The following is a 26933-nucleotide window of genomic DNA, read 5'->3' as shown; positions in this document are numbered from 1 at the left end:
GTTGGAAGGCACTCCAAAGATGACTGGGGAAGAGCTGCTTCCTCAAAGTAGAGTCAACCTTAATGACATGGATGGAGTGGAGCTTTCGGGACCTTTATTTGCTGATGTGGCACGACTCAAAATGAGAAGAAATAGCTGCAAACATCTGTTAATAATCAGAATGTGGGTATTCAGGTTTTCTATTTCTTATTGAGTGAGCTTTAGAAGTTTAGATCTTTCTTTGAAAGTTGTTGAATTTATTGACAAAATTGTTTATAATATTTCCTTATCTCTTAAATGTTTGTATACTTTGTAGTGACATAACCTCTCTCATTCCTGATGTTAGTAATTTGTGTAATTTCTCTCTTTTTTTTTTTTTTTTCTGTTCAGTCTGGCTAGAGCCTTATACATTTTAGTGATCTTCTCAAGGACAGCTTTTGGTTTCATTGATTTTTCTCTATTATTGTTTTGTTTTCTATTTCATTGACTTCCACTACAATCTTTATTGTTTTTCTTTTCTTATGAATGAAAAAAAAAATTTTTTTTTGAATAGTTTTATTTAATTTACTCTTAATTTTCTAGTTAAGTTGGAAGCAAAGGTCATTGATTTAAGACTTTTCTTCTTATATAGGTGTTTCGTGTTATAAATTTTACTCAAAATACTGTTCTAGCTGAATTCCACAAAATTTGATATTGCATATAGTTTCATTTTTGTTCTGATCAAAATACTTTTTAATTTTCCTTTTGATTTCTCCTTTGGCCCAAGTGTTATTTAGAGGTATGTTCTTTAGCTGAGGATTTCCCAGAGCTCTTTCTGTTATTAACTTCAAGTTAAATTCTGTGTGGCCCTAGAACACCCTTTGTATGATTTGAATCTTTTTAAATTTCTCAAGACTTGCTAAGTGGCTTACATTGTGTGTGCCCTTGAAGAGACTGTGTATTCTGTTGTTGGATGGTATGTTTTATAAATGTCAACATTAACTCAAGTTGCTTGATAGTGTTCTTCAAGTCTTCTATAAACTTACTAGTTTTCTGTCTAGTTATTATATCAAATTTTGAGAGAAGGGTACTGAAATCGCCAACTCTAATAGCAGATAGGCCTTCTCGCAGTTCTATCAATTTTTGTTTCATGTGTTTTTTAAGTACACTGTATTTTTTAGAGCAGTTTTAGGTTTACAGAAAAATTGTGCAGTAAGTTCAGAGTTCCCATTTACCCCTCTCTCCTCTGCACGCTGTTTGTCTTATAACGTCTCTTGTAATAACATCTTACATTCTTCTGGCACATTTGTTAGTATTGATGAACAAATGTTGATACATTATTATTAACTCAAGTCCATAGTTTACATTATGCTAGTGGCCATCAAGTTGATTCCAACTGATAACATTAGGGTTAAAAGATTTTTTGTGGTTCTGTAGGTTTTGACAAATGCATGACTTCATGTGTCCACCATTACAATGTCATACAGAATAGTTTCACTGTTCCGAAAATACCCTTTCCCCTACCCCTGGCAACCAATGATCTTTTTTCACTGTTTCTATAGTTTTACCTTTCCCAGAATGTATTTATATAGTTGGAATCATACAATATGTAGCTTTTTTAGACTGGCTCTGTCACTTAGAAATAGGCACTTAAGGTTCCTCCATGTCTTTTTGTGGCTTAATAGCTCATTTCCTTTTATCGCTGAATAATATTCTGTGTATAAATGTACCACTGTCTTTTTATCCTTGACTTATTAAAGAACATCTTGGTTGCTTGCTGTTTTTGGTAGTTATGAATAAAGTTGCTATAAACATACGTGTGCAGGTTTTTATGTGATAATACATTTTCATCTCATTTGGGTAAATACCTGAGGGAGTGATCATATGGTAAGCCCACATTTAGTTTTATAAGCAACTGTCAGACTGTCTTCCAAAGTGGCTGTACCATTTTTCAATCCCTTCAGCAACGTTTGAGAGTTCCTGTGGTTCCATATTTTGTGTATTTTGAGCATCTGTTAATAGGTAGAGTCATATTTAGGATTATGTACTCTTGGTGAATTGACCCCTTTATCACCCTTTATCTTTATGGAAAGACTGTTTTTCCAAGGTAATATATTTGACTCAGGTCTACTTTGTCTGATATTAATGTAGGCAATACAGCTTTCTTCTTATGTCTATTTCCATCATTTTACTTTTAACCTACTTATGACTTTTTACTTAAAGCGAGTTTCTTGTAAGCAACGTATAGTTGAGTCTTGCTTTTATATCGTCTTTTAAATCTTTGCCTTTTAATTGAACTGTTCAAACTATTCAAATTACTTTGATTATTGAGATGGTTGGGTTTTAATCTACCGTATTGATGTTTTCTACTTGGCTCATCTGTTCTTTGTTTTCTTTTTCTGCCTAGATTTTGATTAATTAATTATTTGAATTATTCCATTTAATCTGCCTTTTTTTGTTTATTAACTTATAACTCTTTCTTGTGTTATTTTAGTGAGTATTTATCATAGTCTTCCTTCAAGTGATATTAACGCTATCTCACACATAGTATAAGAACCTTACAACAGTTTTCTTCCATTTCTCTCACTTCAGGTTTTTATAATTGTTGTCATATATTTTATTTCTACAGATATTATAGACCCCAAGGTATATTATTATTATTTCTACCAAAAGTAATTATCTTTTAAAGGTACTTATTAATAAAAAGGTATTAACCTACATATTTATGATTTCTGGTGCTTTTCAGTCTTTTGTGTAGATCTAAATTTCCATATGATCATCTTCCTTCTGCCTGAAGGACTTGCTTTAACATTTCTTGCAGGTCTGTTGGTGATGAAATCTTTGAACTTTTTTGTGTCTGAAAGACATATGTTTGAAAGATATTTGTGGTGGGTATAGAATTCTAGGTTGATGATTTTATTTTTTTAAGTTTTATTTTTATTGTACTTTAGGTGAACGTTTACAGAACAAACTAGCTTCTCTTTAAACAGCACACACATTGTTTTATGACACTGGTTAACAACCCCATGACATGTCAACACTCTCTCTTCTTGGCCTTGGGTTCCCTATTACCAGGTTTCCTGTTCCCTCCTGCCTTCTAGTCCTTGCCCTTGGGCTTTTGTGCCCCTTTAGTCTGGTTTCATGGGCCTGTCTAATCTTTGGCTGAACGGTGAACCTCAGGAGTGACTTCAGTACTGAGCTAAAAGGGTGTCTAGGGGCCACACTCTCGAGGTTTCTCCAGTCTCAGGCCAGTAAGTCTGGCCTTTTTTTGTAAGTTAGAATTTTGTTCTACATTTTTCCTCAGCTCTAATTTTTTTTTTTTTTCTTTCAGTACTTTAGAGATGTTGTCTGCCATCTTCTGCATGGCATTGTTTCCAATGAGAAGTCTGCTATCATTTTAACATCTTTGTTTCTCTATATGTAATGTGCCTCTTTTATTTAGTTACTCTTAAGATATTCTATCACTGGTTTTAAGTGATTTGATTATAATGTGCCTTGATATAGTTTTATTTGTGCTTCTTGTACATGAAGGTGATTGAGCTTCTGCAGGTTTATAGTTTTCATATAATTTGAAAAATACCGAACCGTTATTTCCTCTAATTTTTTTCTACCCATTCTCTCTCTCCTTCTTCAGGGATCCCATTTACACATGTATTAGGCCTCTTGAAGTTGTTCTACACCTCACTAATGTTCTGTTCATTTTGTTGTTGTTATGCTTCTTTCTCTGTGTCATTCTTTTTTTAAATAATATTGTGTTTTCAGTGAAAGTTTACGCAGCAAATTAGGTTCCCGTTTATCAGTTACTACACAAGTCATTCAGTGGTATTGGTTACATTTTCCATAATGTGTCAGCATTCTCATTAATTCTGTTCTAGATGTTCCATTTCCAGTAATCTAGTTTTCCTGTCCCCTTGCCACGTCATCTTTGCTTTAGAGTAATTGTTGACCATTTGGTCTCTTGTAGATGATTTTTTAAAGTAACATAGTACTCACAGGTAATATTTATTTTGTGAGCCAATCTGTTATTTAGCTAAGCGGTGAACTCAAGGGATAGTTTCAGTTAAAAGTTTAAAGAGTATCTCAGGGCAGTAGTCTCAGAGAGTCTTCCAGTTTCAACCAGTCCATTAAGTCTGGACTTTTTAAGAATTTTGAGTTCTGTTCCATGTTTTTCTCCCATCCTATCAGGATCTATCTATTGTGCTCCTGATCAGAATAGCCATTGGTGGTAGCCAAACACCATCTGGTTTTTCTGGTCTCAGGGTAGATGAAGCCATGGTTCATGTAGACTGTTAGCTCTGTAGACTGGTTTTTTTCCTGAGTCTGGTTTCTTCCTTTCTCTTTTGCTCCTCATGAGTAGAGACCAATAGTTATGTCTAAAATGGCCACTTGCAAGCTTTTAAGACCCCAGACACTACTTAGCAAACTAGGTTGTAAAACATAAACTTTATGAACTATATTATGCTAGTTGACCGAGTTGCCCCATGAGACTATGATATGAGCCTTCAAACCTAGAAACTAATCTTGTAAAGCATTTGGTTATGTCTAAAAAGTATTCATAACTCTACTCCCTATGTACTTTATTATATATATGAATATATGTGCATATAGTCACATGTATCTCTACACATATATATAACCCATTGCCATCGAGTCTATTCCGACTCATAGTGACCCTATAGGACAGAGTAGAACTACCCTGTAGGGTTTCTAAGGAGTGGCTGGTGGATTTGACCTGCCAGTCATTTGGTTAGCAGCTGAGCTCTTAACCACTGCTCAACCAAGCCTCCATGTATACATTTAGATAAAAAAAACCCACTAAAAACCTACTGCCATCGAGTCGATATATATACACATGTAGATAGATCTGTATATATATATGCACACATACATGCACATACATGCATGTAAGTCATATATGCATATATACATACATATGTAACCACACACATATTTTTTTGGTTGCTGTCGGTGTTGTTGCAAAATTATATATGTTATATCTTTTAATGAAAAATGCCCTTTTGTCCTGTGTAATTCTTAGTGATGTCATTTACCTTGGTCAGGCTGTGTGTTTTTTACCTACCTTTGGTGCCACTGGAAACCCTGGTGGTGTAGTGATTAAGTGCTGTGGCTGCTAACCAAAGGTCAGCAGTTTGAATCCACCAGGTGTTCCTTGGAAACTCTATGGGGGCAGTTCTACTCTGTCCTATAGGGTTGCTATGAGTTGGAGTTGACTCCATGGCGATGGTTTTTTTCTTTTGGTGCTACCTTTTCTAGGGCCAAAAAAAAAAAGAAAGAAAGAAAAATCAAGTGCCTGCTATCTAGAGAGTGAGTCCACCTCTCCCCACCACTACCATGTACTTCTGGTAACCACTAATGAACATTGGCCTCTGTTTATATACCTATTCCTATCTTCTTATAAAAGTGAGATCGTACAACATTTGTCCTTTTGCAATTGACTTATTTCACTCAGTATAATGCCCTTCGGGTTCACTCAGGTTATATTTAGAGAACTCATCATTATTCTTTATGGCTGTGTAGTATTCTGTTGTATATATGCATGACATTTTTTGTTCATTCATTGACAGGTACTTGGGTTTTTTCCATCTTTTTACTATTATGAAAAGTGCTTCAATGAACATAGGTGTGCATATGTCCGTCCATGTCTTTACTCTTAGGTATCAAGGGTATATACCTAGAAGTGGGATTGCTGGATCATAGATAGTTCTATTTCTAGTTTTTTGAGGAAGCGTCATACTGGTTGTACACTCCCACTGGCAGTGAATAAGGGTTCTAATCTCCCCACATCCTCACCAGCATTTGTTCTTTTCTATTTTTCATTTGTTTTGTTTTGATTGGTACCATTTTAGCAGGGGTGAGATGATATCTCATTATAATTTTTATTTACACTTTTTTTATTTTTTAATGGCTAATGACTCATAGTCGGAATCAACTCGACGGCACTGGGTTAATGGCTAACTGGAGTCCTGGCAGTGCAGTGGTTAAGAGCTACAGTGAACTATGGCTGCTAACCAGAAAGTTGGCAGTTTGAATCCACCAGCCACTCTTTGAACATAAGCTGGGCCAATCATAGGCCTCATCTCCCTTGTTCCTCATCACTCAGGGGTCATTGTCTTTCACTGCTGCATGTCCAGTACATTGAAATTTGTGGTGTTATATATTTTGTCTGATTTTCTAGTTGTTTCTAAGAGAGTAAATTCAATCTGTTATTCTATTTTGGCCAGAAACAGAACTTCGCATGGTTATTTAAATTTCTTCACCCCCGCTACGTGATTATTTTCCCCATGTAACAGGCAAGGACACTGAGGCTCAGATGGTTAAGAAATGGTGTAATTTCAAAGCCAGCACTTGAACCAAAGCCTGTTGACTCCTGGTTTGGTTCCCTCTCATCAATGCCACAGCAGTTAGCCCCTCATGAACCTGCGGTTGCCAACTTAAGGAATGGTGAGAGGGAGATGGTATACCTGTGAGAGTTGTCACTCTGCAGGTTATTGCACACACAGCCGAGAGTCTCCCTCACTCACTCGAAATTATTCAAGACTTCAAATGAATGCATTTGCAATGGAGAACTAACTGTTCTGAAGGGTGAGACCTGGATTAGGAAAGGATCCAAGATAATTTTAATGTAGAATGTTGTCATGGATTGAATTGTGTCTCCAAAAAATATCCTGTCAACTTGGCTGTACCATGATTCCCGGTATTGTGTGATTGTCTACCATTTTTTCATCTGACGTGATTTCCCTATGTGTTGTAAATCACTGTGATGTAGTGAGATGGATTAGTGGCAGTTATATTAATGAGATCTATAAGATTAGGTAGTGTCTTAAGCCAATCTCTTTTGAGATACAAAAGAGAGAAGCGAGCAGAGAGACATGAAGCTTTCATATCACCAAGAAAGCAGTCAGTGACAGTGCAGCGTGGCTTGAGCCTCCCTCTCTGCCAGGCCAGTGGTATAGAACAAGGGAGTGCACATCTGCACCCTCAATGGGATATTTAATCCTTACAGTGTCTGGGAAAAGTATGGCCTCTCTCACTGTGAGTGTGATCCCAGGTGGTGGGTACCTGCTTCTCCTTTTCAACTTCTCCCAGCTCTCAGAAAAGAGTCAAGCAGATCCTGCCATGGGGTGGGAGGGTGGGGAGTGGAGAGGGCTATAAAGAATTGAAAGACTGCAGGACAGATTGCTGCTAAGACCAGTGGGTGAGTGCATGCAGCCTGGGAAGGAGGGCTGAGGAAAGCTTCCTGAAGGCAGCTCTTCCCACCCTGGCAGGAGATGCTGACGGACAGTGGTGCCTCTCAGTGTAGTCATCTGACATTTGAGCCTAGACCTCGATCAGTTCTTGTCAGACCTCATACCCCCATTTTGTGCTTTGTAAATATGAATTCACGTTTGGGGGGTTGGGGTCATACAAGAGCCTTAGCTCTCCTCAGGGAACTTTTGGCAGAGGCTGGCGCTTAGTTTGAGAGCCTGGATCCTGTCTTCTGGCCTCCATTTCTGCCTATATAGGGTGGATAGTGGCCTCACATATCTCCCTGGGGCAGGATTAGCCTCACCCATCACATTCTAGAACTTTACCTTCCTCACAGGCCATCCTTTATAGCTTTTCAAATATTATCTCCATTTTGCTTTTTACCTCACTGGCAAATCCTTGCCTTCACCTTATTAGATTGGACCCTTGTCCTAAGAAATAAAGAGCTGCCCAATACTTATCCATCATGATACTTTTACTAGAGAAGCCCCTTAGGAATCAAATCTCCATTATTCAGAAACTAGCATGCCCTTCCCAGTTAACCATTGTTTACCCCAGTACTTCTGCCAGGGTGATGGATGTTGAAGAGACTTGATGTGTTTTATCTTCCTTATTTGCTCTCTAGTTCATTAACCCCTTGCACTGTGATTTTTGTACCACCTCCCAGCATGATAGTGGGGTGAATGTCCTGCCAAGGGAGGCCATAGACCCCCTCTCCAGCTGACCATCAGGGTTCAGTTCTGGACACCCAGGACAATGAGGGTCTAGAAACCTGTCACAGGTAAGGAGCAGGGGTACTCAGCTCTCAGAGGGCAGACATGGGAAGGGTGAGGATCCAGCTCTCCCTGCCTTGCAGAGCTGGTCTGCAAAGCAGACTAAGGAAAGAGCTAGGGACAGCGTGTGAGAGGTTCGGGCAGGGAGACTGTGATTTGACATAAGGAAGGTTTTCTGCACTTGAGAGTGCTGAGGTTGGGTGAGGCCAACTCATAAAGCAGTGAGTGCCCAAGCTCCAGGAAATCCTGAGAGAAGGTGGGATGACTGCTTAGGGAGAGGTCATAGACTGGATTTATTCATGACCTTGGGGGTAAAGTGATCTTCCAGAACTGCTTCTTGAAATTCTCATCCTTGACAAGAAAGTCTTCAAGCTAGCCAGGGAAGAACCAGTTGGTACAAGGTGTAGACCCAGCACAGATGTGGCGAGATGGGCGGTGGCTGCACACCTCCTCAAGGGGCACACAAATGGGACCGCTGCATGCAAAAGTGGGTGGAGGTAGTGAGACAGGTACACAGTAAGGGTCTAACTTGCAAGGGCTGGAGGGTAGGGGAAGAGCCCAGAAGATTCTCAGAGTTCTGTCCTCTAGAATCCCTCTCAAAGCGTGGCATTCTGAGGACTTCAACTTGGTCATGCTGCAGTGACAAACACCCTGAAGGTCAGCAGTATTAGTCAGCAGAGCCTTATCCCTCTTCTCTCTACTGTCCGCTGAAGTTTAGCTAGGGGGCCACCCCCATCACTTTGTCCTTTGGAGCTCCGACCAGTGGGCACTGGAGTGCTCTCACTTGCCACAGCAGGGAGAGAGGCTGGAGAGCCGGGTGCTGCCAGTGAAGGCCCTGGTGCCAGAGTGATGCCTGTTGCTGTGTCCACATCGCGTTGGCCAGGCCAGTCACCGGTCACATGTCCTTAAGGGGGTGGATGTGTATAATGCCCTATGTCCCCAAAAGTGGAAGAGCCAGACGAAGGGTGAACATTAGGAATGTCTCTTTAGAGGGGAAGGAAAACCACCAGGTAGATTCATGGAGTTGGAGGATGTTAGGAGGTAGAAGGGGCTCTAAAAGGTGTGGGGTCTGATGCCGCCCCTAGCCAGATACCCTGATGTTTCAGCACTCTTGACAAGGGCTTGGGAGGGACTGGGGGCTACCAGGGGGCTGGCTACTCTGGGCATGTACAATACGTGTATCCTGATGCCTGAAAACACTCCAAACCTCAAGGTTGTTCCCTTTGCAGGGCCCGTGGTACTTCACAGAGCTGGGACCCATACCACTCTTCTTTTTTATACAGCACCTCATTCTCAATTGAAAATAAGTTGTTAAAGGAATTAAACATGAAACAGTTCAGCCCCAAAGTTAGAAATTAAGCTCTCCTGACCTGTTGCTCAGGGCCCATTGTTGTAGGTGCTCTGCGTGCTTAGATGCATCCCTTGCCCTCTCCCTTTTTCCACAGACGAGTGGTTCTAAGAGCAGGGTGTGCTCTCCCAAGAGGGGCGTGCACACCCAGGAGGCACAGGAGACGATTCTGTGAGGTTTTGAGACAGAATGTTAGAAACTCTGTTTATAGTGACTCATATCTGAAAATTAAGAAGCATGTATTCCTAATATCTGAAGAAGAATTGGCAGTGGCCATCTGATCTAGTGGAAACCCTGGTGGCGTGGTGTTTTAAGAGTTCGGCTGCTAACCAAAAGGTCGGCAGTTCAAATCCACCAGGTGCTCCTTCGAAACCCTATGGGGCAGTTCTGCTCTGTCCTATAAGGTCGCTATGAGTCAGAATCGACTCGATGGCAACGAGTTTTTTTTTTTTTTTTTTTTTTAATGTGATCTAGCCAGATGTCCTTGGGTCCCTCCCAGGATGGGGAGGTGAGGTCACTTCCAAGGCAGAGGGAGGACAGCACCATGTATCCGTTTACTTTTGGGAGATGTGTTGCCGCTGACAGGTGTTGGGGCTTGGCATTTGCTGATTGTATTGGCATAACCAGAAATCTCCATACTGCTTTGTAAGGATGACTGCAGCATCATTTATAACACACAGCGTTTCAATGACTATCTAATGTCAGAGTTCAGGGGAGTTGTCAGGTTACGCATTTTTTTTTTTTTTTTGTTCTGTTTGTTTTGTTCTGTTTACAAAAGGTAGGTATTCCAAAGTTGTGACCTATTCTGAGATGCCAAGTAGGATGCCCCCTGGTAAATGATTTCTAAAATGTAAGCACACAGACTCTGAGAATTTTGGCGAGTGAGAAAGGAAGTACCTTTTGCAAGAAACTGTGCCATGGAGGGGACATTTTGAAAATGGATGTGTGAGGTAGAGTCCACCATGCGATTCTGTTGTCAGTTCAGTTGCCCACAAGAACTCTTTCTTAAAAATACTTAGGGTTTCCTGGCTGGTTGGAAAGAATTTTATAAACACAGAACTTCAGTGGATTTTCACCTCATCTGTTAAAAATATACCACTGCAGATCTTCATTAGTTCGTAAGAATAACTAGCTTCGGGAAAATGGATATTGACCACTCAGATTTCAACAGAAACCTTTGCATTTGTGGTTAGGTTAATATATAAAACTCGTTGCTGTGGAGTTGATTCTGACTCATAGTGACGCCGTAGGACAGAGTGGAACTGCCCCATTGGGTTTCCAAGGCTGTAATCTTTACGGAAGCAGACTGCCACATCTTTCCTGCCAGGTGGCTGGTGGGTTCGAATGAACGGCCAACTTTTTGGTTAGCAGCCGAGTGCTTAACCACTGTGCCACCAGGGCTCCTTGTTAATATATAGATGATGATTTAAGAAGGACAACCACCTTTGATAGCCATTCAATTCATGTGTTGAAATAAACTGAACTTGGCACCAGATCTTTTAATCAACAAAGTGATAAGCCAAAATTTTTTTTATTGAAGTGTATTCAATTTCATTGCTCTTACTAAAATAGATTAACATTAATAATGATATTTTGAAGAAAACAAAATTGTTCTGCCATAAAAGTTATTATTTTTGAAATGTGATTTATTCCCTTTATCTCACCCTTTAGATTTTTTCTTCTGCGTACGTTATACATAATGTATCAACACGTTCGTGTGGTGTGCTGTCAAGTCAATTCCCACTCAGAGCAACCCTGTAAGACAAAGCAGAACTGCTCATAGAGGTTCCTAGGTGGAAATCTTTACAGGAGCAGATCGCTAGGTCTTTTCTCCTGCAGAGCAATGAGCAGGTTTGAACCTCTAACCTTTCATTTAGCAGCCAAGCGCTTACCTGTTGTGCCACCAGCGCTCCTTAACACGATCATAGGTGTGTGTTTTATGGAGAGGTGTGCGTTCAGTCTGTTATTATTGACAGGAATGTGTTCTGAAAAACCAGTGGCTTCCAGATGTTTTAACCACACCCAGAGTAAGAAGTAGATGTGGGGAAGTGTCAACACCGTGGCCACACTCAACGCTCAACGTGAAACACAGACCCCATCGTGGAGATGCACTCCCTGCTCCACGCTGTGACTTTTTCTTTCTGACACTGGTCCTGACTGCAGGGGTGTCGCTAGGGGTGGTGTCACCATCCCATGGACCTCCTCCCGTACTAGACCATACAGAATCCTTAGTAATATTTTTTTGTACTAATGTTATTCATAAATTATAATTCCTGCGTGTCACTCCTTCTTTTCCTTTAAGTAATACTTCATTTTCAAAAAAGTTATTAATATAGGTTAAAATACTAATTGCCACAATATTGTAGATAAAACACCAAAAAATTTGACAAAATCAGCAACTATAAACGCACCAGCAGCAATGAAAACAACAGTGTGTGCTTGTAGCACATGCAGACGAAACCACATTATTCAAAATGTCATGGTAATCGGGTAATAATGACAGCCCTGACTGGAACGCATTAGAAGGTTCAAAAAGTAAATTAGCATAGAGCTTTAGCCTTGTAGGTATATTAATACATGTAAGCTGGACTTATGTAAGAAAAATGTTTTTTGCTATAACTACAGGGATATTTTTATAAAAAATAATAAATTTCTGCTGAAACATTACACAAAAATTTTATAGACAAGTCATTTTGTTGTCACCCGCTCTGACATCGTCACCCAATGTGGTCTGCACCCCCGTAGTGGTGCCACTGCCTACCTGCAGGATTTGGCAGAGCTGGCTCCAGACCATGTGGGAGGCAGGTCTAGCCAACACTGGATGGTGCAGCCCCTGGGCGTCTTTCTGTCTCCTCATCTGCTGACTGTCCACCCTCTTATAAGGAGCAGGATAAAAACAACTGTGGCACTAACTCATCAGCCTTGCTTTCCCAGAAAACATCCAGGAGAATGTGTCTGGGGGCATGAGGCTCAGGCCCTTCCTGGCCTGGTCTCACTGTCCCCTTGTGGCCGCAGCTGTTCTCAAGCCAGCATCCTTGTGGTTGAGGCTGAGAGACGCCTCAGAAGAAAGGCCTGATGATTTACTTGTGAAAACTCAGCCATTGAGAACGCTATGGAGTGCAGTTTTGCTCTGACACACAGGGAGTCTCCATGAGTTGGAGTCGACTCCACAGGAAACTGGTGGTTTCTGTCTGTCTTTAGTAATCTCAGCTTCTTGCTTTCGTATGTGAAACCTAGCAGTGGGTAATTGGCCATTTCATCAGTAATAATAATAATACAAAAGTAGGTTACCCTTGCTGAGGCTTCTAGGCAGCACACCCTTCCCCAACCCTATGAATGGTGCCTCTAAAACTGGTTGTTTTGTGCCTGGTTACAATGAGAACACTGAAGCACAGAGGCTGCATATTCCTCTTGTGTCCCCAGCCCCTATGTGGCAGAGCTGGGACATAGGCCGGGGCGTCATTGCGCTGTTTTTATTGCTGCCGAGCTTGGTGCTTGGTTCATGCTGGAACACATTCCGAGCTCTCCCCCAGGCTCAGCACAGCAGCATCCAGGCCACGTTCCTTGTCTGGGTTGGGCCTATGCCACGTGCTAAGGCAGGAGCACTAACATACAGTAAACACGGAAGCTCCTGTCTCTGAGCACTTGTGCCCAGCCAGCTGCTGCAGTCAGCACTTGTCCATAGCCTCTTGGGCCCTCAGGGTGGCTGAGGAGGTAGGGGTCATCCCTGCTTGGTTTATTAATCTCTGCGTGACCATACAGCCACCATGCTGCCATGCCGGGCCTGCAGCCTCCACTCCTGCCTCTGCATGGCTGCCACCCCAGCCTGGCAGCCCCCCGAACCTCCTTACCCTGATGCTGAGAGTCAGCCCTCTGCTGACCTCCTTTGGGCCTGCATCTGCCCTCTCCAAGGCCCTCTTGCCTTTCCACTCATCTGCTGTCCCAGAGAGAAGTGAGCTCCTAGCAGAGGAGGAAGAGGGTGTTCTGGAGGAAATGAGGTGCCTTAGGGAGGTGTCCAGCCCACCTAACTTCCAGCATGTGGGGGAAGGCAGAGGACAGCCCCAGCTGCCCCGAGGGGTGGCCTGGCCTGGGTAGCAGGGAACGCACCTCCAAGAAAGAGGTGTGGGGCAGACCCTGAGGATGGTGGTGAAGCGCTTGTCTGTGCTTTGAGAGTTCCACTGGTCGGGGTGGTGTCTTGTCTAAAAATCCATGGGCCTTTTGGCCCCTGTTGCTTGATTTCAGTGCTCTGTCTGGCGAGGGGAGAGAGAGCAGCCTGGCATGGACTGTCCTGCCCTTGGAGTTGAGTTTGAAGGGTCTGGATGAAGCGGGGTGGGGGGTCGGCAGATGAGGCTTCTGTGGGACTAACCAAGGGTCATGTTCCATCTCAGGCAGAAGAGGAGCGTGATGACATGGAGAAGGTCAAACTGGACAACAAGAGGATCCTCTTCAACCTCTTACCAGCCCATGTGGCCCAGCACTTCCTCATGTCAAATCCCAGAAACATGGTGAGCTCTGGTCCCAGCCCTTGCCCGCAAGAGCAGGAGTACCCCAAAGTGCTCATTAGCTGGGAGATGGCAGAGCTGCAGTGGAGGGCCAACATACACTTACTCTCACGCCATTTCCCTCGGCCACAAATTGCAATGCCGGCTGCCTCTGTGAACCCTCAGTTGCCCCTGGTTGAGTGCGTCCCCAACCCCTCCTTGCCCGCTTTGCCAGTCCAGAAGGACAGGGCTGGGCTGGGTGAGGAAGACACTCCCAGGAGGTAAGGTTGGCAGAACTGTGGAATTCCTTTCATCACATGGGACAGAAAGTGGCATTCATCATCCCCTGAGAGAGGAAATGGGCTTTGAGAAACCACAGCCATGTGGGGAGAAAAACCACTTTATTTCAAAGCCTGAAAATGTTGATTGGAGTTACTCTTCTTTGTAGATAATTTTCAGAAAAAGTGTGCCTTAAACAATAGAATTGCCAGACTGTGGAGTGATTTGCTTGCATATCGGTTTAAAACCAAAAAACCAAACCCAGTGCCGTCGAGTTGATTCTGACTCATAGCAACCCTATAGGAAAGAGTAGAACTGCCCCATACAGTTTCCAAGGAGCGCTTGACAGATTTGAACTGCCGACCCTTTGGTTAGCAGCCGTAGCACTTAACCACTATACCACCAGGGTGTCTGCACATCGGTTTAAGCATATGTGTATTCATTTTCATCTCCTGGTGGTTGGTATAGTAGCCTTCAGTTGCTGCGATGAAGACCTGTGACTACACTATAGCACAAAGATGCTTAAAAATGATGATTCAGAGGGAGAGCCAAGATGGCAGAATAGACAGACGCTTCTGTCAAGCCCTCTTTACAACAAAGACCCCCAAAAAACAAGTGAAACGAGTATATTTGTGACAAGCTGGGAGCCCTGAGCATCAAAGGCAAGCTTAGGCAATGAACTGAGGGGCAGAGGGAGGAAGAGGCCATTGAGAAGCGGAGAGGAGTTACCAGACCTGAATCGCGGGAAGCCCTCAGGCACCATTCCCAGAGCAGCGGCGGTGGCAACGGACTAGTACTAGCATTTGGCTGCAGTTTCCTCAGGGAGAAGCAGCCAGCCACACAGCCCACTCACACCTCCGGAACCTGAGGGGAATGCAGTTTCCTCAGGGAGAAGCAGCCAGCCACACAGCCCACTCACACCTCCGGAACCTGAGGAGAAGGGCGCTCTCGGCAAAAACTAAGTACTTGCCTATATTTTACCGCACCCCCCTCCCACCCCCAAGCCGGCTTCAGCAGCTGAATCCCTAGGCCTGAGATAGACCCTGGTGATCACCTAGAGCCGTCCTCCCAGCCTTAGGGAACGAAAAAATTTGCAACTGGGGGGAAAAGATAATTTGCCAGCTCCATTAACTGGGGGAGCTCAGGACAGAAGCGGCACCTGTCCAGGCATAAACTGTCCATGGACCTTGTGCATCTTTCCCTTCTGCATGGACCTGTGTGGGCCTATTTCAGGAGAATAGGCCATTTTTGGCAAACTCCAACCATTTCAGCTGCGCGGTGGAGAGGTAGGTGTTTGACGTTTGACATTGCTTTGCCCCTTAAACAAGGTCCTCACCTACCCACAGCAGGGACCTAAGGGCTGTTAGCTCCACTCAGGTCACCCAGCCACACGTGACAGGGGTCCAAAGATAACTGGTACCTCCCAGTCCTTACAACAAAAACTTTGGGTGCCCATGGTCCCTCTGCAGAACCCACCCACCAGCACGCTCTAGAGAACAGAAATGCGTTTTCCTCAGAGACACTTGGGGGTCGATTCTCAGCCCCCTGCCTTGTTCAGAGCGTGAGCCCCTGCTGCAATCAGGTTCCAGTATATACACCAATCACCCCTACCCCTCTAAGACTGTAGGACAGAGCCTGTACCACACACTTGATATCAGCTCCCTGGAAGCCTGCGCTGAATTCTTACAAGAAAACTGAATGGACTCCTAGACTGATATACCTGATAACAGCTCTAGCCAGCTGGGGACAGTATACCAGAGCTCTAGCCAGCTGGGGACAGTATACCAGAGCTCCAAAGGTGAAAATAATCAAGCTAGCTCACTCAAGCAACCCATAGGGGTATACCAAAACAAAACAAAGCAAGCAGCTACGACACAGTAAGCAAGCATAAACTAATATGATCACTTATAGATTGCTCGGAGAACACAGTCAATATCAAGTCACATAAAGAAACAGGCCATGATCACCTCAACAGGCTCTCAAAACAAAGAATCCAGGGATCTTTTAGATGAAAGTGCATTCCTGGAATTACCAGATGCAGAATACAAAAGTTTAGTATACAGAACTCTTCAAGACATCAGGAAGGAAATAAGGCAATACACAGAACAAGCCAAAGAGCACACAGATAAAGCAACTGAAGAAATTAGAAAGATTATTCAGAAACATAATGAAAAGTTTGCTAAGCTGGAAAAATCCATAGACAGACAGCATTCAGAAATTCAGAAGATTAACAAGAAAATTACAGAATTAGATAACTCAATAGAAAGTCAGAGGAGCAGAATTGAGCAAGTAGAAGCTAGAATTTCTGAACTCGAAGATAAATCACTTGGCACTAATATATTTGAAGAAAAATCAGGTAAAAGAATTTTAAAAAATGAAGAAACCTTAAGAATCATGTGGTACTCTATCAAGAGAAATAATCTGCGAGTGATTGGGGTACCAGAACAGGGAGGGATAACAGAAAATACAGAGAAAATTGTTGAAGATTTGCTGGCAGAAAACTTCCCTGATACTGTGAAAGATGAGAAGGTATCTATCCAAGATGCCCATCGAATTCCACATAAGGTAGATCTTAAAAGAAAGTGACCAAGACATATTATAATCAAGCTTGCCAAAACCAAAGATAAAGAGACAATTATAAGAGCAGCGAGGTATAAAAGAAAAGTCGCCTACAAAGGAGAGCCAATGAGAATAAGGTTGGACTACTCAGCAGAAACCATGCAGGCAAGAGGGCAATGGGATGACATATTTAAAAAATTGAAGGAAAAAATTGCCTGCCAAGAGTCATATATCCACCAAAACTGTCTCTTAAATGTGAAGGTGAAATTAAGACATTTCCAGATAAACACAACTTGAAAGAATTTGTAAAAAACCAAACCAAAACTACAAGAAATACTAAAGGGAGTTCTTTGGTTAGAAAATCAATAATATCAGGTATCAACCCAAGACTAGAACACTGGGCAGAGCAACCAGAAGTCAATCCAGAAAGGGAAATCCAAAAAAACAAAGCAAGATTTAAAAAAAGAAAAAAAAAAACCCAACACAGGGTAACGGCAATGTTATTATATAAAAGAAGACAACATTAAAATAATGCAGAGGAACTAAGAAATGTAATCATACATCTTCCATATGGAGAGGAAGATACAGCGGTACAAAGAAATAAAAGTTAGTTTTAAGCTTTGAAAAATAGGGGTAAGTAATAAGGTAACCACAAAGGAGACAAACTATCCTACTCATCAAAATAAAATACCAGGGAAAAATACAGACTCAGCAGAAACAAAATCAACAGCAACAAATATGAGGAAAGGACAGTGTATAAAGAAAATCTACTTAGCAATAAAATCAAGTGGGAAAAAGAAACTGTCAACACACAAAAAAAGACATCAAAATGATAGCACTAAATTCATACCTATCCATAATTACCCTGAATGTAAATGGACTAAATGCACCAATAAAGAGACAGAGAGTGGCAGAATGGATTAAAAAACAAGATCCATTTATATGCTGCCTAGAAGAGACATACCTTAGACTTAGAGACACAAACAAAAACTCAAAATATATATATATATATATATATCAAGCAAAAAACAATCAAAAAAGAGCAAGAGTGGCAATATTAATTTCTGACAAAATAGACTTTAAAGTTAAATGCTTCAGAAAGGATAAGCAAGGACGCTCTATAATGATTAAAGGCACAATACACCAAGAAGATATAAGCATATTAAATATTTATGCACCCAGTGACAGGGCTGCAAGATACATAAAACAAACTCTATCAGCATTGAAAAGTGAGATAGACACCTCCACAATAATAGTAGGAGACTTCAACACACTACTTTTCGGTGAAAGACAGGACATCCAGAAAGAAGCTCAGTAAAGACACGGCAGATCTAAATGCCACAATCAACCAACTTGACCTCGTAGACATATGCAGAATACTCCAACCAACAGCAACCAAGTATACTTTCTTTTCTAGTGCACATGGTACATTCCCTAGAATAGACCACATATTAGGTCATAAAGCAAGCCTTAGCAGAATCCAAAACATTGAAATATTACAAAGCATCTTCTCTGACCATAAACCAAAACCAAACGCAGTGCCATCGAGTCGATTTCTGACTCACAGCAACCCTATAGGACAGAGTAGAACTGCCCCATAGAGTTTCCAAGGAGCGCCTGGCGGATTTGAACTGCCGACCCTTAGGTTAGCAGCTGTAGCACTTAACCACTACGCCACCAGGGTTTCCTCTCTCCTTAATGTCTTCTATAATCCAGTCTTTTTTGAACATGGTATTGTTCAGTTTCCAAGAGTTTGATTTCTTTTCCTGCTATTGATTTCCACTTTTATGGCCTTATGGTCTCTGACCATAAGAACTATCCCTACAACTTGAACGAAAAGAAAGAGAGCAACAAAAGAATCCCACAGGCACCAGAAGAAAACAAATAATAAAAATTAGAGCTGAACTAAATGAAATAGAAAACAGAAAAACAATTGAAAGAATTAACAAGACCAAAAGCTGGTTTTCTTAAAAACTCAACAAAATTGATAAACCATTGGCCAAACTGACAAAAGGAAAACAGGAGAGGAAGCAAATAACCCGAATAAGAAATGAGATGGCGATATTACAACAGACCCAACTGAAATTAAAAGAATCATATCAGAACCCAGAAAACTCAGTTACTATGAAAAACTATACTCAAACAAATTTGAAAACCTAGAAGAAATGGATGAATTCCGAGAAACATACTACCTACCTAAACTGACACACACAGAGATGGAACAACTAAATAGAACCATAACAAAAGAAGAGATTGAAAAGGTAATCAAAAAATCTCCCAACAAAAAAAAAGCCCTGGTCCGGACGGCTTCACTGCAGAGTTCTACCAAACTTTCAGAGAAGAGTTAACACCACTACTACTAAAGGTATTTCAGAGGATAGAAAAGGAGGGAATACTACCAAACTCATTCTATGAAGCCACCATATCCCTGATACCAAAACCAGGTAAAGACACCACAAGAAAAGAAAATTATAGACCTATATCCCTCATGAATGTAGATGCAAAAATCCTCAACAAAATTCTAGCCAATAGAATTCAACATCATATCAAAAAAATAATTCACCATGACCAAGTGTGATTCATATCAGGTATGCAGGGATGGTTCAACATTAGAAAAACAATTAATGTAATCCACCACATAAATAAAACAAAAGAGAAGAATCACATGATTTTATCAATTGATGCAGAAAAGGCATTTGACAAAGTCCAACACTCATTCATGATAAAAACTCTCAGCAAAATAGGAATAGAAGGAAAATTTCTCAACATGATAAAGGGCATTTATACAAAGCCAACAGCCAGCATCACCCTAAATGGAGAGAGCCTGAAAACATCCCCATTGAGATCAGGAACTAGACAAGGATGCCCTTTATCACCACTCTTGTTCAACATTGTGCTGGAAGTCCTAGCGAGAGCAATTAAGCTAGATAAATAAAGGGCATCCAGATTGGCAAGGAAGAAGTAAAAGTATCTGTACTTGCAGATGACTTGATCTTATACATAGAAAACCCTAAGGAATCCTCCAGAAAACTACTGAAACTAATAGAAGAGTTCAGCAGAGTATCAGGGTACAAGATAAACATACAAAAATCACTTGGATTCCTCTACACCAACAAAAAGAACGTCAAAGAGGAAATCACCAAATCAATGTCATTGACAGTAGCCCCCAAGAAGACAAAATACTTAGGAATAAATCTTACCAGAGATGTAAAAGACTTATACAAAGAAAACTACAGTACACTTCTGAGAGAAACCAAGAGACTTATATAAGTGGAAGAACATACCTTGCTCATGGATAGGAAGACTTACCGTTGTAAAAATGTCTATTCTACCAAAAGCTATCTATACATTTAATGCAATTCTGATCCAAATCCCAAGAACATTCTTTAATGAGATGGAGAAACAAATCACCAATTTCATATGGAAGGGAAAGAGGCCCTGGATAAATAAGGCATTACTGAAAAAGAAGAACAAAGTGGGAGGCCTTACTTTACCTGATTTTAGAACCTATTATACCACCACAGTAGTCAAAACAGCCTGGTACTTGTAGAACAACAGATACGTAGACCAATGGAACAGAATTGAGAATCCAGACATAAATCCATCCACATATGAGCAGTTGATATTTGACAAAGGCCCCAAAACAGTTAAATGGGGAAAAGACAGTCTTTTTAACAAATGGTGCTGGCATAACTGGATATCCATCTGCAAAAAAAAGAAACAAGACCCATACCTCACTCCGTGCACAAAAACTAACTCAAAATGGATCAAAGACCTAAATATAAAATCTAAGACGATAAAGATCATGGAAGAAAAAACAGGGACAACTTTAGGAGCCCTAATACATGGCATAAACAGTATAGAAAACATAAAGAACGTAGAAGAAAAACTAGATAACTGGGAGCGCCTAAAAATCAAACACTTAAATGCTCATCCAAACACTTCACCAAAAGAGTAAAAAGACTACCTACAGACTGGGAAAAAGTTTTTAGCTATGACATTTCTAATCAGCACCTGATCTCTAAAATTTACATGATACTGCAAAAACTCAACTGCAGAAAACCAAATAACCCAATTTAAAAATGGGCAAAAGATATTAATAGACACTTCACAGCCACAACAGATGACTGCCCTGACAGGGAACACAACAGAGAACCCCTGAGGGAGCGGGAGAGCAGTGGGATGCAGACCCCAAATTCTCAAAAGACCAGACTTAATGGTCTGACTGAGACTGGAAGAACCCCGGTGGTCATGGCCCCCAGACCTTCTGTTGGCCCGGGACAGGAAGCATTCCCAAAGCCAACTCTTCAGACATGGATTGGACTGGACAATGGGTTGGAGGGTGATGCTGGTGAGGAGTGAGCTTCTTGGATCAGGTGGACACTTGAGACTATGTTGGCATCTCCTGCCTGGAGGGACGATGAGAGGGTGGAGGGGGTTAGAAGCTAGCGAAAAGGACACGAAAAGAGGGAGTGGAAGGAGAGAGCAGGTTGTGTCATTAGGGAGGGAGTAATTGGGAGTGTGTAGCAAGGTGTATATGGGTTTTTGTGTGAGAGACTGACTTGATTTTTAAACTTTCACTTAAAGCACAATAAAAATTATTTTAAAAAAAAGGATTCAAAAGCAAAAAGATTTAGATCCTCTTTTAGGTACTAAAGACTCAAGTGAAATCCCAAAGTTCAGGTTGCTTTGACCTTAACTGTTTCTCAGCCTCAATATTTAATTCAGCTGTGCTTCAGAAGAGCACATCGCTTTTCTGAAATCACTTCTCTCCCCACTGTCACTTGCCTGCCTCACTAAGCAGTAGCCAGACTTTGTGGTCACATCTGAGTTGAGTCCCATACTTGTTGGCTCTGTAGCCTGGAGCAAGTTGTAGAACCTCTCTGAGCCCTTTCCTTACTATAAAATGGGACTGTAACACCCCCTGCAGTAACGTGAGATAGTGCCAGTGAGAGAGCATGGTGAAGGGTCCCGTGCCCTGCAACTCGGTGACAAGTGGTGCCACCCCAGCCCTCCGTTGCCGAGCTGGCTCTCATGCGTGCGGATGCTGACGGTGCTTACTCTTTGTTTGGCTTCTCCAGGACCTCTATTACCAGTCATACTCACAAGTGGGTGTCATGTTCGCTTCCATCCCCAACTTCAATGACTTCTACATTGAGCTGGATGGCAACAACATGGGGGTGGAGTGTCTGCGCCTCCTGAACGAGATTATCGCCGACTTTGATGAGGTAATGTTCACGTTCCTTTGTCGTAAACCTCCATGCTTCCGAGTGGCCTGTCTGTTGGTGCTGTGTAGGTTAAGTAGGTGTTCCTTTACCTAATGAAATCTTGTACTTGTCTAGCAATACCTTACACGCTGTCTAGGTGGGATTGGGAGGAAAATACATCCCAGGGAAGTCCACCCTCTGCCCTGAGATTCCACATTACCTGTGACAGATGAGAAAAAGCAGTGCGTAATTTGCCTTAGGATGTGGGAGGGAGACACCAGGCACTGAGCTCGCGGCTGGGTGCCGATTTCCCTCTCAGTGATCCCACCTGGGCTAGGGACTGTCCTGGGGCCCCAACTATGGGTAGGTGGCCAGGCATTTCCAGGGCCCTCCCATGGGGTGCCGCGGGCTTTGTCAGCCCTGGCTACAGGCGTGGCAGCTGCAGATTTTCCCTGAAGGATCCTGAGTGCAGCTGTGAAAGGCAGGGCTGCCTCCTTGCTTCCTCTTTCAAACCCCCCAGACCTATGTATTTCCGTTCAGTCCCTAAACTCATCCAGTATCCCAAAACAGAGGAGGAAGATTGCTTTTCAGGATGTGCTTGTCCCTCTGTTGTTGCTCATAGTGGCTGAGAACTGTGGTGACTTGTCTAAAATGTTATGTAATGTTGAACAGTTTTATGTTTTAAACAAAGCTCATGGAGAAAGACTTTTATAAGGACCTAGAGAAGATAAAGACCATCGGGAGCACATACATGGCGGCTGTGGGGCTGGCACCCACGGCGGGGGCCAAGGTAAGTGTGTACAAGTGCCTGGATGGTTAGTCCCTTCTCCCCCACAAGCTGCCCTGTGACAGTGAGGACCCTTTACCCCACCTCTCCCTGGGCCTGGGCCTGGGCCTGCACCCTGGATCGGGTTAGGGGGGCCACTTGCAGACTGTTCCCCCAGGGGACTCTCTCCAGATAGCCTCCTATGGAAATGAAGCCCAGGGGAAGGTCATAGGGAGCTTCCTTGAGCCCCTGCCCCCAATCCCCAGTCAAGGCTCTTCGCTATTCATATGTCAAGTGTCCTTCCGGCATGACCAGTCTGAGTTCAGTACTGTGTGGGTTTCTGTAGTGTACCCCCTACCTGGCAGTTTGGTTGGGTGAGGAGGGCAGAGGAGGACAACAGGGAGCACCACAGAGGTACCTGAGAGCATCTGTCTCCAGTCACACTGACTGCTAGCCCCCGGCCCTGCCCCTGCACTCCCCCAGCGGCCTTCATCCTTTGCACACGGTTGCCAGCCTAGGCACTGCTTGCAACAGCACAGCACCTGGCTCCTGGCAGCTCTGGGGTTGGCCCTGGGAACAGGCGAGCTGTGCGGACGGTGGCCTCCCTCCCAGAGGGGAGTCGTGTCTCTTCCAGCCTCTTTCATGCCGGTCATGGAGTAGTAAGATCCCCTTAACAAATCCTGAGTGGGTGTGTTCCGTGTAGGGCTTTGCTGTACGAGACAAATGGGAAGGGAACAAGCATTGCCCGCCTCTCGCGGGGCTTTACGCTCCAGGTCCAGTTCCAGCTAGCTCTGGGTGAAACGCTGCATCTGCCCTTCCTCAAATGACAGCTTATCCTCATACCTGGCTTCCAAGTGACACCAGGCCATCTACCATGTGCAGTGTAGATTATGGGCTCTGGGACAGACGGATACCCCACCCCAAAGGTGGGGGGCTGTGTGCATGTTTGGAGGGAGTGTGCAAACCCTGAGAGTCCCGAAAATGTGCCAGGTGAGAGCCTCCTGGAGGGGTGTGACATGGTTCATGGAGCCATCCCGTGAGGCTCAGTGCAGGTCGTCCAGGAGGCAGGAGGGGTGGGCGGGGCCTGGTAGCAGTCCAGGCCCAGGGCCCAGCCATCATCAGGCTCCAGGTCCCAGCACAGCTGCAGCAAAGCCTGCAGGGACCTGAAGATTACTGCAATAGCAATTGGTCGCCTATAACAAACTGTAACAGGGCCGCTGTAACAGACTGCCACAGACTGGGGAACTAAAACAATAGATGTTCACTCTCTCACAGTTTTAGAGGCCAGGAGTCCAAATTCAGGATGTCGGCAGGGCCATACTCCAAAGGCTCTAGGGGAGAATCCCCCACTGCCTCTTCAGCTTCCGGTGGCCCCAGGCAGTCCTGAGCTTGTGACAGCATCACTGTAGTCTCTGCCTTGTCTTTATGTGGCCTCCTCTCTGTGTGCCTCTTCCCCTTTTCTGGTGAGGACATCAGTCATAAGGAGTTTAGGGCCACCTTAGTGACCTCACCGTGCATAACAGATTACACATGCAATGACCACGAGTCGGTGGTCCCCCAGGAGACCTCATGCAGACAACAGGACCACCCTGGAGCAGTGAATTCATAGGAGTCACCAGGACAAGGCCATTCATTGGTTCGTCCTGAGGCGCCAGAGGAGAAAGGATCTTCCAGTGAATTTTCCTTAAGAAGCATGTTGTGGTTAGCTTTGAGGAAAAGGAAAGAGGAAAAGCACAGGTAGTGTCCTGGAGCAAAGGGCCATGTGGTTTAGGACCATGCTCTCATGCATGACTGTGGGGAGCGTCTACCGTCCTCATGCCCCATCCGCGTGGGCCAGAGGGAGCAGAGTAGAGCCATGCCTGGCCACAGAGGCAAGATAGCCTCTGCACCGCAAACAGCCAGGACTGGGCGCTGGCTTCGCAGGCAGGTGCTGTGCATTCCCCAGCTTGCTCTATTCTGATACTGGAGGCAGAAGTGTGAATGAAGGCGAAATTAGCATTTCTCATGCAGCTGAGCTCATATGCAGTGCTATAGGATGCCCTGTGCCTGCCCCGCATGCACTTTCTCTCATGGTCTCCCTCACTCTGGGTGCAGGTAACACTGGCTCCCAGTGGGGATGTCACCGTGAAAACAAGAAGAGAAGAAGGAAATACCCCTAGCCCTGGTCAGCCTGAACCACTGCAGGCCCTGTGTGAAGGGAGGCTGGTCTGTGCTACTCCCAATCTGCAGTGGCCCAGGGGAGGGTGGCCAGCCAGACTGAGCAAGGAGGGGGATCTGTTGCTCAGGCCAGGGCAGAGACTCCAACACTGCCTGGAAGGTGAAGGGCCCTGACTGAAGTCTTGGTGGGTTTTCTGTAACCTGGCCATTCACATCCACGTGCACAGTTATAACCACATTTTCAGCCTTAGTCCAGAGTCTACCACACTGTCGCTGCCCCCTGCCCTCACTGTTCCTTCCCAGATCCTTCTTGCTCTCTCCTGCAGCCTTAGCAAGGGAGAAGCCCTGAGGGTGGCGTGGACACAGGGCTCACAGTGGAGCAGGCCCCCCTCTAGGGTGGCGCTCAGAACATGGTCACCCTCTACCGCCCCCAGCCTCTATGTGTGGCTGGGCTCCTGTTTCAGATATGGGACAGGCAGAGAAGTGCTTATTGGGCTCTGTCTCAGCCCCTACCCCATGCCCACCCCCAGCAGCCCCTAAAGCATCTCCCAGAGAGAGCGCTTCCTGAGTCCCATATAAGAAACTGGCTGAAAATGCTTTCGTTCCTGACTTTGAGGACTTGTAAAACTTCCCTGGAGAAGAAAAACTAGAAAACCTTGACATTATTTTTAAAAGGAAAACTCTCTAGGTGTGACCCTTCAGAAGGACTTTTAATGCCTCCTCCCCCCAGTAAAGACAGATCTCAGCATGAGGGCTGCTCTTCCCGGATGTTCCCTACCCCCTGTGTGTGTTCCCACTGTGCACGCCTGGAGCAGGGTTTGAGCCTACTTGTCCGCTCTTCTGTCTGCCCTGGCTGCTCCACTGCGCCCCGAAGAGGGGCCCTGCGTAAGGTGGCAAGGGCCGCCCTCAGAGTGAGTCCAGCTCTGCCCCTTCTGTAGCTCCCCACCTGTAGAGTGGGTGTATAATGCACTCTGGGACTTCCCGGGGGATGGTAAGAAGCCATCCCCAGTGGATGAAAACTGCCCAGGGCCAGTCTAGCCCAAATCTCATAACCCCATTTGCTCCCACCCAGGCTGAGAAGTCCATCACCTCCCACCTTAGTGTACTTGCGGACTTTGCCATCGAGATGTTTGACGTACTGGATGAAATCAACTATCAGTCATACAATGACTTTGTCCTCCGTGTGGGTAAGATATGGCTCTAACCTATTCCGTGTCCTCTCTGCACCTCCAGGTCGTAGCTTACAGGCTCCTGGTAGGTCCCCTAGGAGCAGGGCAAGACAGGGTTCCTGGCCCCACAGAAGGGCGGTGCCCATCAGAAAGTGTGGACATAGCAACAGGGCCACAGAACCTCAGACTGGCCTATAAAACCCAGCGTGTAAGCGAAGATCCTTCAGCACCGTGAGACGCGTTAGAAATCTCCAGGTTGTCTCAGACACTTCAGATGCACCCCTGATTCCACCTTGGCTGGAGGAAAATGGTCCTTTCCCTGTCTGCAGGCACAGGCAACCCTGGCGCTGAGGTGATGGGGTGGCCTGGAGGAGGCCTAGCAGCGGGAGGGGTAGCTGTGTGGACTCAGGTCACGGTGTGTGTCTTCCCCGGGCTCTCTTCCCTCCCTGCAGAATAAGGGGGGAAACTATCCAATGTTCAAGTTCCTTTCTAGGTTTTACAAAATTTTATCTGTAGTTTATCAAACTTTATAAATTCACTTTTTTTCTAGAATGCAGAAAGTTTACCAGAAAAATCCCTGCTAGTCTAAGATGTAATTAAACTAGAGGTTAAGTGTTACTTCTTCCCTGTTTTAGAATTCGAACACCTCGTGGCCTTAAAAGGACACAAAACACCGAGAGGCGTGTTAGAGAGCTCAGGCTGGTAGAAGTTGATCCATTCCAGAGTGTTTAGAGTTCTCACATCCTCAGGCCTGCTCCTGGCCCTGACCTGCCTTCGGCCTGTGTGACTCCTCTTTGGAGGGTGATGCCACCTGGCGACAGTGCCTGCAGTGCCCCACTTCCAGCGCCGAGCTGCCCCCAGCAGATGAATTGACGTGACTAGAGAAGACCCAGCAGGGCCTCAGCCAAAGTAATCCAGTACCAGTTGCAGTGGAGTTGACTCCGACTCATGGTGACCCCATGTGTGTCAG

General features: G+C 44.2%; 1 protein-coding gene across 1 annotated transcript in view; it reads left to right on the top strand.

Annotated features, from left to right (window-relative positions):
* The window catches only part of ADCY1 (adenylate cyclase 1), a 252600-nt gene that overhangs the window by 198985 nt on the left and 26682 nt on the right, over positions 1-26933 (top strand). Inside the window, exons 15-18 of the mRNA XM_023544192.2 lie at positions 13734-13850; positions 21746-21892; positions 22563-22661; positions 25867-25981. Of these exons, the coding sequence (XP_023399960.2) occupies positions 13734-13850; positions 21746-21892; positions 22563-22661; positions 25867-25981 (478 nt within the window). The remainder of the gene's footprint in view (positions 1-13733; positions 13851-21745; positions 21893-22562; positions 22662-25866; positions 25982-26933) is intronic.

This window comes from Loxodonta africana, chromosome 8, assembly GCF_030014295.1.
Source record: "Loxodonta africana isolate mLoxAfr1 chromosome 8, mLoxAfr1.hap2, whole genome shotgun sequence".
NCBI lineage: Eukaryota > Metazoa > Chordata > Mammalia > Proboscidea > Elephantidae > Loxodonta > Loxodonta africana.
The sequence above is the reverse complement of the archived record's forward strand: the minus strand, read 5'-3'. Positions and strand labels throughout refer to the sequence as shown.